General features: G+C 38.1%; 1 protein-coding gene across 1 annotated transcript in view; it reads left to right on the plus strand.

Annotated features, from left to right (window-relative positions):
- LOC136836757 (plexin-B-like) overlaps window positions 1–14,338 on the plus strand; it is a 524,153-nt gene that overhangs the window by 459,128 nt on the left and 50,687 nt on the right. The window contains 1 exon segment of the mRNA XM_067101308.1: window positions 13,946–14,218. Within this exon segment, the coding sequence (XP_066957409.1) occupies window positions 13,946–14,218 (273 nt within the window).

Raw genomic sequence — 14,338 nt, forward strand, 5'->3', positions numbered from 1 at the left:
GCCATGATCATGTGTCTGGCACAGCTGTAGGTGCCAACAACACAGGCCACCACCGAGCCGTGGCTGAAAGTTTCATGGGCCGCGGCTGAGAGTTTCATACGGCATTATACGCTGTGCAGAAAACTCGATTGCGCGCATTTGCTCCAAACCTACAACCGCATTTCATAAACATTATTTATTGTACGGTCGAAGTGAATCATTGCCAACTGGTAATATCTTTATTGAAGTAATACTCTACCAGTGTACTTGAGCATATTTTTTTATATGGTCGACTAACCCCTCATTCTTGCATTTCCTTATGTCCTATCATTATCACTATCCTCTCTTCTACCAGTGTCCACTTTGCCTGTAATTTTCCTTTGAACGCCTCCTTTCCCCACCCATCTATCCCTTCCTCAAATCTCTTATCTTAAGTGCCGAACTCCCACCAGCTCCTTTTCCTTTAGAGGGTCCACCACCTTCCCCAGCCCATGACTACCCATCCTTCCTCACCATCCTCAACCTCGGCAGCTGGAGCAGCAGCATCAGCGGCAGCAAAGTCCTCCACGTTGTGCCAGTCGCCCATCAGATTAGCACATTAATCCTACAATCAGAACGACAACGGGACATATCTGATAGTGGATTAACCTGCTGGCTTGGAAAATCCCCCTCCACAATAAAATGGTTCTTAGGAGTCGTTACTCCCTCCGCCCCCTACACTATTTATTATCGACCCCTTTACAACCCCCATCCTCATCTGGTGCAGACACGCATGACGGGGCTTTCCATTTTATTTTGTTTTTATCGCAGGGTTTTTTCCTTTTGGTTTTCCTGTACTTCGCGTTTTGTGTCATTTCTTACTTCGAAGTTGCTGATTTTTTTTTATGTAAATGTTCTCTCTCTCTCTCTCTCTCTCTCTCTCTCTCTCTCTCTCTCTCTCTCTTTCTTTGCGAACTTTTTTTTTTTAACGGAGTTAGTGAAGGCGAAAGATGAATAACGATGGTCGATGAGGGGAAAGAGAATCGTCCGTGATTCATATCGAGGGTTCTTTCCAGTCGATGTTTTCATTCCTTCATCATCCACGGCCTATTGCTTTTCTCTCCTTCGAAAGGAGAGAGAGAGAGAGAGAGAGAGAGAGAGAGAGAGAGAGAGAGAGAGAGAGAGAGAAGTGGTTGTTTCTTTTTTAATGTTAAGCTCGCGATATCCTTCTTTCCTTCTTTTTGGAAAAATTGAGGGTTACGTTTTATTCTGGAAAAATTAATTGGTTAGGGAATTATGTTAGGCGAAAAGGGTAGAAATTTACTAAGGAATTTCAACAGAGAGGGAGTCAGTTTTTGGCAGGAGGCGTGTGTTTATTCACAAGAGGTAAAGCACGATAATGGCATGTGGAAAGCTACGAGAATAAGGAGAGGGAAGAACTTTTGCAAAATAACGTTTAACGAAGAAATTTGTTTGATAAGGGATATTTCGTAATAGATTTCTGAAAGGGACACGCCAATCCATGAACGTAAAATGGTGTTTTCTCCACGAATATAGTTTCCTAAAGCCGAGTTCCGATATGAATGTGTTTAATTGAAATCTGTATTCTGACACTTGAGACATTTACCAGGAAATGGAGTTATGAATGGGATTTGCCCAACTGAAAATGGAATTCTGAAAGATGTATATCCAGCTGAAAACGGGATTCTGAATGGAGAAATCGCATCGCGCGTATGTTAGAAGTGTGGACTTTGAAGTAACGCAAAGCAGAACTCCAATACCTCCAATACCTGGAGGTGTACCGATTCCGAAATTGGATGTCTATTGTCGGGAGAGAGACGAGAAAATCCGCCGCCTGTCAAGCATTGCAGGGGAGAGGAGAGAAGGGAAAGGTGTGACATTTATATATGGAGAGAAAGTTACAGGTGGAGATGGGACTCTTGACTATTTGAGATTCTGGTATTGTCAACTTCGATAGGGGAGCAAGTTTACAAAACTTTGCCTCTCAGTGGAGAGAGAGAGAGAGAGAGAGAGAGAGAGAGAGAGAGAGAGAGAGAGAGAGAGAGAGAGAGTCGGTGGAATTGTACAAGGAGACTAGGGAAAGAAAGAACCCTTGACTTACGAAAGATACACGTGTAGTTGAATTTAATGGTCAGAATGATGTTTTGATAAATAAAGAACGAATAGAGAAAGACCTCATGAATAAATTTAAGAGCGGGAGGGAATCTGAACGACTTTTTTCTTGTTTTCGAGAATTGAATTTAGAAGCGGAAAGATTATCCGACATATTTTTGAAGACAAAAGTTTTAAGGGCTCAGGAATTTTTTTTTCCTTTTTACTTAGTGAAAGAAATTGAAATTTGCAGTAAAAGTTTTTCCACTTTTTATATAAGGATCGTTCAGACTAGTTTTTAAAGTCTTGTTTGGTGTGTGCTTTAAGACCAGTAAAATGCATAAAAATCTGAAGATTCAATAAAAAATTTAGTTATGTAAAAATGGAACCTCAAGAATCGATAGCAAATTCAGAGTTATGTAAAAATGAAAACTTAAGAATCAATAGAAAATTCACAGTTATGTAAAAAATAAATAAACTTCAGGAATTAATAGAAAATTAAAAATTATGTAAAAATGAAACTTTCAAAATCATTAGAAAATTTATAGTTATGTAAAAATGAAACCCAAAGAATCAATAGAACATTCACAATTACGTAAAAATTAAACCTCAAGAATAATAGAAAATTTACAATTACGTAAAAAATGAAACCTCAAGAATCAATAGAAAATATACAGATATGTATAGAAATGAAATTCAAATATCAATAGAACATTTACAATTATGAAACGATGAAACCTCAAGAATCAATAGCAAATTTACAAATATGCAAAAGTGAAACCGTCAAGAATCAGTAGAAACTTGAAAATTATGTAAAAATGAAATAGTTATTTCACCCACTTGGACAGTCCACCTTTTCCACTAATAAGTAAAATGGCAGACAAAAGCTTAGTGGATTTTTATACGTAATTGAGGATTTTAATAAATTCCAAAGTACGAGATTTTGAGTCACAAATAATCTCCCTGGGTCGTGAATGTGATTAGACGCATTTTATTCTATGGACCGTAATTTAGTAACCCTCCAGGTTCGGAACCGTAAAGCTGTGGAGACACACAAACAGTCTCTTCATTAGAAAACAGAAGAAACCAGAAATATATATGGCCATACATAAAGGGGGCTTCCTTTGTCTGGAGGCGTTGACTAGTACTTCGGTAGGGAGGTTTCCACAGTTCGTTGGGGGAGCGGCGTGACCCATTCCCCCTAATTCCAAGAGCAAGCGATGCCAGACAGAATCCATCGCCTCCCTCTCCCCCCATCGTTCCAAATGCGTGGGACATTTGCAATTCATGAGGGACCGTAAGTAAATCGCGATGCCTTGTCCCCTTTTAATTTGTCGAAGGCTCCGGGGCCCATTCAATTTGCGATCGCTTCTTTGGCTTTCAGTACCTTAGCCATTGGCCGGATTATTTCCAGTTTCATTCCGTCATTTTTGTTCCTGGTTCTGCCAGTCCCTCTCCCTTTCCATATATAGATATATCCAGTCTGTTTTCTTGTATCTTCTCTACTATAAATAAATTTCTCTCTCTCTCTCTCTCTCTCTCTCTCCTCTCTCTTGGCTCTTACTCTCTCTATATTTTCAGGTTTGCATTTTCTATGTTTTGTATTGTCTCTGTCATTAGTAAGATATAAACTTATTTTTTATCAAGGAAGGGAGACATTTTCTTTCTATTTTCTTCCTCGGTAGTAAAAACTTTTGATTATTATTAAATCTTTTGTTTCTTTTCAAATTGGAAAGCTTGTCGGTGGAGATTTATTATTTGTGAGAAGTATTTCCTTTTATTTCTCTCTTGACCACCATTATTTGTAGAAGGGTTCTTGGTCCTGATTATGACATTATTATTGATCGGCACGTACGGCATTAAATATTAAGAGTAACGGGACCTGGAAGTGTGCCATAAAAATTTATTATTTATGAATATGTGGTGTACTTGACAAATCTGCGGCCCACCGGAAATCGATTAGCGGAATGTGTTCATAAAAAGTAACCCTACCGAATGTCGTTTGTTAATGTCCTGTAACCTAGGAAGAAGGCCTCTCACTACATTAACATTAGTGCTAGTCTTCCTGTTTGATGCTAGAGCTTTAGTTGCCGTTTTGTAAGTTTACCGTTTTGTTTACATGGTATTGTAATGACGAATACATGTTTTCGGGGTGATATTATGTCATGCGTATTTCCAGAGCTATTACCAGAAATGGCTAATGCCTCTTAAATTGCCGTTTTGTTTTATATTGATAATGTTGAATAAAGGCGTTCGTTATAGGTGTTTAGTTGCTTGTTCATTAAATTGATCACAAGTGTATGATAACATCATATGTAAAGATGTGGTTTTTAATTTTCCTCCGCTTGAGACTCTGGGGTACAGCGTAACTATGGAAGAAATTGGAATTGGAAGTCTGTCGTTGTTGTTCGGCGGACTTGCATAACCGTCGGTTTCACTATAGGTATTTCTTTAGAGTCTAGACCTTGGGTATTTTTTCCATTTATTTGGGAAAGTTCTTAAACTTCCGAGAACTTCACTGCAACCTTATAAGAAGTTTCGGCACAGAAGAGAGAAGGAACATTACAGGCAAGGGGTACAGTGTGTAGCCCGAGCCGGTCCTCCTCCCCTCCTCCTCCTCCTCCTTCTCTCCTCCTCCTCCTCCTCCTCCTCCTCCTCCTCCTCCCTCCTCCTCCTCCCCTTCTTGTCAATGATTGTTTTGTCATAATCTTTTCTCTGAGGGAAAGGGGATTTTAGGCGACGTGTGACAAATTGTTGCCGCTGGATGGCGATAAAAATCTCAGCGCTCCTCGAGTAATGACCACGCCAATTCTCTGAGGAAGGATATTTTTTTATAGTGATTTTTTTATTTCAAGGGACAGTATTGTTTTATTGTTAATGTTGTTTCTGCTTTGGAAAGAGTATCACATATATGTATAGTATATATATATATATATATATATATATATAATGTATATATATATATATATATATATATATAGGGTATAATCTCTACTCTCTCTATAATCCACTCTGTCAAATAACAGTGTGCACTGCAATATGTATATACAGTATATATGTATGTATATGTATATATGTGTGTGTGTCTGCAGTTGCATGTCGTAATTTTTTCCTAAATATAAATGGCACTCAAAAGTTAACAGTTGTTTTGGGGGGTTTAACAGATGTGTTTTTAACCGTTGATTGAATTATTTTTAAATCCATTTACTTACGGAAAGGTGGACTGCGATTAGTTTTGAGGTAAGTGCATTTGTCCCTTTCTCCTTTTATTTCCGTCACATACTTCGGGGAAAATATCATAAATCTTCCCAGATTTTTTTCCGTCTGGGAAAATATTACAAATCTTCCTAATTTTTTTTCCGTCCATTAGGTATCACTCATTGTAACGTACATCATTTTTTTTATTACTTGAGATTCTCTCTCTCTCTCTCTCTCTCTCTCTCTCTCTCTCTCTCTCTCCCCTCTCTCTCTGTCTCAGACACAACACACACACAGAGTTACTAGCTCGAATATATTTTCTTCTCCCTCCTCCCCTAAGCACCATCATCAACTGTCTTATCACGCATTACCATATTCTTATTAATATTCTCTGTCGTCATCGTTCTTATCGTTATGGTCGTCATTATCGTCGTTTTTATTTCTCTATTCTCTCTCTCTCTCTCTCTCTCTCTCTCTCTCTCTCTCGTTTTGGTTTTTGCCTTATACCTAATTCAGGTGTTTGTTGCTTATATTGAACAATTTTTGTTTTGTCTGTAAAATGTTCATTTACAGAAATGACATCACTATAGATGAAATACTAATACTAGATAATAATAATAATAATAATAATAATAATAATAATAATAATAATAATTTCAAAGACCCCATTGTCATAAAAGACCGAACATTTGAATGATTTATTAGGCGTTTCGTCTTTAAAAATTACAATAAAGGCACTTAAAACAAGAAATTAAGAAAAGGAGCGACTTTGGAGAGAGAGAGAGAGAGAGAGAGAGAGAGAGAATAACGTGCGATCAGAGACATCCACAGCAGGAGAAGCCTTCATGATTTACCGATGGGGCTGGAAAGCCGCAGCACCGTCATCATCGTAGTTATTATTAATGTGGAGGTGATGTGCCGATAAGATAACATTATAACGCGTGCACTTGTAGCGTATACAGTGTTTATTTCAAGTGGGGGTGGGTTTGACGGTGATTGGGAGAGGTGGCGACCGTCGTAGAAGATAGATTTAATGGAGAGGGTCGTCCTTTTTACCCAGTTCGTAGAGTTGGTTAACGACCCATTAATGCTAGGCACCTGTCTGGTTTCTCTCTCTTCTCTCTCTCTCTTGCCCTTCGATATCGCAACCTCAGGCTCCCCTGTCTGTCCCTGGGTTATTAATCACACTAAGACTGTGATAGTGGTGGAGATTATTTCCTCTCTCTCTCTCTCTCTCTCTCTCTCTCTTCTCTCATCTTTTCTCCTCGAATTATTTTAAGGTGTATGTATGGGATCTCAGATTTAGCCGTGTTGTTTCCTTGTTACGAAAAATATTCTTAACGACCTTACTCAATCTGATTATGTAAAACAGAAATGTTGCGGATTTGGTGATTATGAATTTCTCTCGTTTCGTCATTGAGCATCGTAGATTTTAATGAAAACTAGCCTAATCTATTTGGTACCAACACTGATAGAGAGAAATGAATGGCATCACGCCAGTGAGGTAAGGCTAAGTTCGACTATAGGCCCTCCTGAATTGATACAGTGTCGACAGAACGATGGCCACTCACGCTTTGTGTTTTTCTGTCGTCTTTCATTTTCACTCCGTTGCTTTCCTCTTTAACTGCTACCAACAACAGTCGACTAACAACTAAGTTAGTAACTCACTGAATACGTCAGCTGCGGCTTGCTAGAATTTAGGGAATGCGCCCATCTGCCTCTCCTTGGCCCGAGAATCGAACACGGGTCAACCAGTTGTGAGCTAGATGTTCCTCCAACAAGCGACGATGAGAGAGAGAGAGAGAGAGAGAGAGAACCTCACTAATAATAAAGGTGTAATTAAGCTTTACTGAGAGGGAACAATTTTTGTTTGCAATTTCTTAACACAACCTCAGGTATAAAGTGAAAATTCGTTCACATTCGCTTTATGTTTGGATTTTTTGTATGGATGGTTTCACTGAGTTTGTTTTAGCTCTCTCTCTCTCTCTCTCTCTCTCTCTCTCTCTCTCTCTCTCTCTTTATCTGTCTCTCTCTTTCTCTCTTAGGAATACTCTTTATCTGTCACACACACACACACACACACACATATATTTGAAGATTATACTAATTTTGCGGTAAGTGCATTTTTTAGGAATACATGAATTAAGATTACATATATATATATATATATACATATAATATATATACACACACACATATATATATATATATATGAGGGGCATTCAGAGTGGTGAAAGAGGCAGATAATTTTTTGTTATTGTTTTGATTGAGACTTGATTATGTAATTATTTTGACAGTTCAACAACATGTTTGTGTTGTGATCCAACAGAATAGAAATATAGCTTTTGCATATTAACAGGAGGTTTGCAGAAGTATTATGGAAGAGTATATATATATATATATATATATATATATATATATATATATATATATATATATATACCTCATTTAAATATAAAATTTTCATATATATATATATATTTATATATATATATATAAAATAAAAAGATATATATATGAGAAATCATAAACTATGTAAGGAAAATAAAAGAGAGAAGTAAGCAAGATGAAGCAATAAATTATGAAATGAAACTCTGTGCAAAACCGCAGTGAAAGCTTTCAATCCACTAGTTTTAGTACATGGAAGATGAACGAATAAAAACATTTCTTCAGAAGAGACAGGCCTCCTGAAATCTTTTAAACTGTATTTCAGATGAAAATGAGTCGCATTTAGTTGAAGAAGCACTGTAGATGAAAATATTGTAGTGTGTCATGCGATCTATTGTCAGAGACCTGTAGTTATTAGACGCCACGTATCGTGCGTATTTGAGCCGTAGGACAAGAACGCTACCATGTTTACCAGAGTTTGCATTCTAGTAAGCACTGTATAACTTATTAACAACTAACTATTGCTGTTTATCACATAAAAATTAGTGAATATTACTGAAAAATACATCCTCAGCTCACATTGATCAGTAGGGGATAATGACTGACGCCGTCAAAAGAAGAATTAAAAAGAGAGAGAGAGAGAGAGAGAGAGAGAGAGAGAGAGAGAGAGAGAGAGAGAGAGAGAGAGAGAGGAGGGTGGGGTTGTTATGTAATGTTTCATCTTTTCAACGCAATCCAGAGCGATGCTGTTGAAAATATTAATGGGAGGTCCGTAGACTTTGTCAGGCATTGAAGCAGCCGTCACGCAGATAAGTGTCTGGCAATATATTGTGTAGGAAAGTTAGAATTTTAAAACCAATCATATGCACCAGCTGTGAATATCTATGTACTCCACTATAAGAAAAGGAAGGGGAGATTGAACCACCTTACGAACCTCTCTGTTACGTTGCGATAACCTACGATCATCTGTCTGACTTTCAGAGTAATCTTTTGTCATGTAACCCCGATGCCTCTCTCTCTCTCTCTCTCTCTCTCTCTCTCTCTCTCTTCTCTCTCAATATTTCGAATTAGCCGAAATATTGTTCCAAGTTCACTCTGTATGTGTTTATTTTTATCACCATTGCCCTTGTGACACCACTTTACAACCATTCTGTGTAGTGTTACTTGTGAATGCAGGCAGTATAGCGACTTCTTCAAAAACTCTCTGCTGATTAAGTATTTGCTAAATTATGGGAAACTTTGAAATTCCCCGACGTACGAAAGGAAGACGCAACCTCCACTCCCTATTGTTTCTCGAGTTGAATAAAGGTGTATAAAGGTTGGAAATATTGTTTCATGCACTTATTTCTTCCCATCCTCCTCCGTACTCCTTAAAAAAGTCCTTTATGGTAATGGTTATGGCGTTAATAGATGATGGTGATAAGATCTATAATGGGGAAGATAATAGTTTGGGCGACAGTAATGGGGAAGTTATCTTTCGTTCGAGGTATCATTATTCATACGGGAAGAACTGTTTTCCTAATGGGGTAAAGTGTTTCCGTTCCTAGTTTCAAGGTCATGAGTGGTTTTAGCTATTACAGAAATGGGGTTTCAGAGTTAAGACAAAGCTGCTGTTATTTTCATTAGCTCAGGTTTCCACAGGGGGTATTTTGATGTTCGGGAGGTTCCTCGAGTAAAATAGTCTCAAACTTTTTTTTTTTGGGTGTATGCATAGTTAGTGTAATTTATATAATAATTTATATGAAAATCTTATGTGATAAGCATTCGGATGTCCGTATGCAGCCTGTGCTTGACGAAGGGTTAAGGGAAAAGAGTAGTGTCTAACCCACCCCTCAAACATTGTATTTTTAAGAGTTAAAGACCATTGTTATTTAGTTATATAGTACAGACATTTGACTGATATATTTTAAACTCTCTCTCTCTCTCTCTCTCTCTCTCTCTCTCTCTCTCTCTCTCTCTCTCTCTCTCTCTCTCAGGATGAAGAGAGAAAGATATTTATGTGTTTCTGGAATAATTGCCAGCAATAATGAAGCCATATCGACAAGGGTGTATACAGACCTATCCTGATGTTAATCGAAGGTGGATGTTATGGGAATGGCTTCAGCATGCAATACCTTTTAAGTTATGGGGCCCCTAGTTTGAATCACTAATAATAGGGTATGGGAGATGTAAAGGGAGGAATCCCCATTGACTTCCCGCTGTGCAGTATATGTCTCCACATTACGTTAATAATGAGTTGAAAGGGCTTAACGACTGTCTTGGAATTCGATTATTGGATACCGACCAAACATACAGTCTGGTAGATTTTATCATCGGGAGGAGGAATAGACTGAAATATTTACGTTGATCTTCACTTCCTTATGACTGAGTTTGTATTTTGCCCGTGTTTCCTGCTAATTTAGAATAATAAGGTTTAGAATTATTATGTGTCGAATAAAGACACTTAAATTCCTTTCAAATTTTTGAAAAGATTAAAATCTTCCCTAACTTACACCAAGGTTCCTGTAAAGTTTTTCGTTTTTATTCTACTGTATACTTTCATTTGTTAATTAATGTAAAGTTAATTTAATCACGATTAATATCCTTATTAAGATTTTATATATTGCCATCTGATGTGTTTCTTTTTTTTGTGAAATTGCGTAGACAAGCTAGACGTTTTCTCTTATTTGCCTGTCCCAACGGGATACAAGACCAGTCCCTTGTCTTGGAATGTTCTTACTTATGTTGTCTGTTCATTTCTTTGTTGACGTAATCTCATATTTAGCATATCGGGTTCCCTCTTGCGCCAGCCCCCTTTCCTGCTAGGTGTAAGGTAACCTCGCACCAGCCATCGCGGGTTTGATACAATTATTTCCACGACATTTAGGTGCTACATATCAAGGACGGTGTTTGATGTGTCGTGAGGAAATTATATGAATAAGGGGAAAGTGTGGGAAGTAGGCATATGGAGGAAGATTTCATGCTCTCCTCGGAGGGACTCTTGATAAGGCAGGGTTAGGCATAGAGCCATATGAATAGGTGGAAACGTGGATGGAACTGTGTAAAGGTCGAAATGAAACTTGTGAATACGTGCCAGATGTCCCAGGTTCCTTATTGGCACTTCACGCCTGTCAGCCCTTAAAGGCCCGGTGGCTCCCCTTTTTGTTTGATCATCTTTAGACCTTGTCACGCACCAAGCATTTTGAAAGAAGTTGCATCGTTAAAGGAAGTGTGTCTGTGATTTATGACGAATTTTAGAAATGAAATTTCCACCGTGAAAGTGATTATCTCGGGTCTTCAGTAAAAGTTTGAAAGAAATATATAAAATGGTTTTGTGACGGGAAGCGACCAACATCCAAATCTCCAAGATGCGATCGAGCTAGGACACGGTGGGAGACATATAAGGAAAGTATAAGTAAGGTATTTCACACGTACGCACACGCACGCACACTCACACACACACACACACAGAATTAGTCAGGGCGACTTGTCGAGAGGGTGAGAGATGACTTTCTTGTTATTGTTGCTTAGGCCACTTCTCACGACACGGCGTGGAGTTGTATTTATGGTTGTCAGGCCCTTGTTCCTTCTCCGTGTCTTGGATTTTCTCGAATATGTTGGTATTTCCACCCAAACCTTTTAACTTTTTCTATAGAGTAAGGGTATGGCATGGCTTTTAAAAAAGAATGTACAGCGTGATATGTGATTTATATTTTGATGTTATTTGTTTATTTGTACTGTGAAATGAATTTCTGAATGAAATTGTGCAGGATGCTTAGTCTTGGGTCATAGCAAACTTAAGCGAGTCTCCCTCCATTTCTTCACCTCTCTCTCTCTCTTTCTCTCTTTCTTTTGATGTTTATCCACAAATGGGTACGCATTTAAAATATTCTGAAATTCTCAACTGTCTTTGATATAGCCCCAGTACTTACGATTAGGACGTTTGATATAAAGGGAGCTTATTTTTAAAGGACTTGAGAGGGTAAGATATGCCTGGAAGGTATTAAGGTAGGAGCTTGCAGCCCTCGCACTCTTGTGTTGTATTAACAAAATGCCGTATCCCGTGTTTAATTAAGGAAGGGTAAAGGTCGCCGCTGTGTCTTCTTATTTGGCCATACCTTCAGGTTTGCTGAAAACTGTAAAACTTATTGATGATAGAAGAATTCGAGACAGACTCTCTCTCTCTCTCTCTCTCTCTCTCTCTCTCTCTCTCTCTCTCTCTCTCTCTCTCTCTCTCAGTAAATTAATGAATAAAAAAATAAGGTTAGTAACGGATTACGTAACTCTTTCTGTGTTACATGAACAAACTTTTCTGGTTTCTTTGAAGCCAGCTAGCTAATGCGTGTAAAGTGTGTGTGTACCTAGACACGTTACGGCTATTGTGGTAAGGACCTCCCCGCTGGCAATTTCGGAGGCCATTCCTATATTCTTACCATCATAATTCCAGTTGTCAAAAGCGCGGGAACGGGGCCAGGTGACAGGAATGCTTTTGGGTTCTGAGTGATGCTGGAATGGATGATGCTGAGAACTCAAGACAGAGGAAAGCCTTTTTTTACTTGACCCATCACTCTTCAAAAACCCTTTTTGTCCTTCTTACTTTTACACACGTACATGTACGCTGTAGCCTTAACGTGTGTAATAGCAGTTTTACTCATATGTGCTGGTAAGATTAATATATCTGTGGAATATCACTGAATTTTTTACATGCCGAAAGAAAAAGAATATTCTGATATATTGATCTTGATAAATTTTCGGCATTGTCCTATACCAGAGTGATGGTAATATCATGATTAAATTGCTGAACCAGCTGGCGTGGTTAATTTTAAATAATAACATCGCAGTGCTATGGTAGTTGTTTAAAATTTATGTGGAATACTTTTTATAGGTTAGTAGGACGGTTGCCCATTATGTCGAGAGAATTTTTATCATAATAGCAATTTAATCATTACTAGAAAAACTGTTAATCATAAGGGCAAAGAAACTTTGAGCTTTTATTGACGGTTATTTTGGTCATACAAATTTCATGTCATGAACCATGACATGAAAATTGAGGAATGAAATGAGACACAAGAACGGGTGTTGCTCTTTAGTGATCGTTATTGTTGTTTTTGTTGGAGGGTGACAGGTCGTACAATAACACACGTGATGTAATGGCTTAGAGGGAAGAGGAGTGGCATATGGGAGGGACAGGAAGAGAGGGAGGTCATGTGATGGATGAGCTACGAATGGAGCTGGCGAAAATCCCCCTTTTTCCCATAGGTGGAAATGCCCTTTCTTCCCGCGTTAGACTCCCTATTTCCCTCTTTTTCATACCCTTTCCACCCTCCTTTTTCATGCTGTCAGGCGCTTGAACGATGTTGATTCCCTAATTATCATCAAGAGATTTTATCTGTCCTTATTCATCTTTTCTGCCCTCTCATCTCTCTCTCTCTCTCTCTCTCCCTCTCTCTCTCTCTCTCTCCGGCTGTGCTTTATTTACTCATATTCTGCGAGCTCTCCATCCTTTTCTTATAATCTTTCCTTGAAGCTATACGGTCCAAGCTTAGAAATTGTGGAGGCTTTTTTTTTCTTTCTCCTCTTCCTCCTCCTCCCTCTTCCTTTGTTCAGAGACCTCGCACGCTATTGCTGCTATACGCGTATGAATATTAATGCGGAAATGACGCACATACGCCTTTGAGAATGTTAAATGAAGACGCTGGAAATTTGGTTATTAATGAGGTGGACGTGGTGTACTTTATACCATCTTTCCCGGGGAGGATGCGATGGAGATAGCTATTTGGGCCCCGAGCTCATTTTTCCATACTCATTAGCCTTCTCCGATTTTTACCTTAAATAAAGACTGGGATCACCTCTGTGGCTGTCTTTTTTATTTCTTTTATTGTTATTGTGAATAGTACTTTTTTGTTTAGCGTAAAAATGAGTTGAAGTATGAATGGTTCAGAATGATGTTGATGTATATAATATATATAAATATATATATATATATATATATATATATATATATATATATATATATATATATATACATATATGTGTGTGTGTGTGTGTATGTGTATGTATGTGTATATATATGTATATATGTATATATGTATATGTATATATATATATATATGTGTGTGTGTGTGTGTATGTGTATATATTTGTGTGTTTGTGTGTTTTGCATTTCAAGGACATTGTTATTTACTAAACCAAAATTCTTCATTTCATTTTAGCAAACTTATTTCTCCTGTACAATATCACATCGTGAGAAGCAAATAATGTTTGTTTAAACATGGACATTTATTCACAATTCCATATTTCTTCATTGCAGATTCAGCCTCTGGCAGGTCCATTGGAGGGAGGCACTTTGGTCACTATTGAAGGTAGCAATTTGGGCCTCAAGGAAGAGGACGTCAGGAACAACGTATACATTGGCGATGTCCCTTGCTACGTCCACGATTACCAGGTGTCTGTCAGAATCACCTGCCGAACTAGTCCTGCCCCTCTGCGGCACGGTGTTCCTGTCTCGTCTGACCTTCAGTTCCCTGTCGTTGTTACAACGCCTGCTGGAACCACCCAGTCCACTGTAAAATTCACGTATACAGTAAGTAAATCTCTGTCTCATCGTAATTGGTTTATAATCTTATTTCTTTATTTATATTGACAGATTTATGTGTTTAAAGAATTGGTGCTTTAATAAATATTAATCTTTTGTCCATAGTTT

This window comes from Macrobrachium rosenbergii, chromosome 56 (genome assembly GCF_040412425.1).
Source record: "Macrobrachium rosenbergii isolate ZJJX-2024 chromosome 56, ASM4041242v1, whole genome shotgun sequence".
NCBI classification, from domain to species: Eukaryota; Metazoa; Arthropoda; class Malacostraca; order Decapoda; family Palaemonidae; genus Macrobrachium; species Macrobrachium rosenbergii.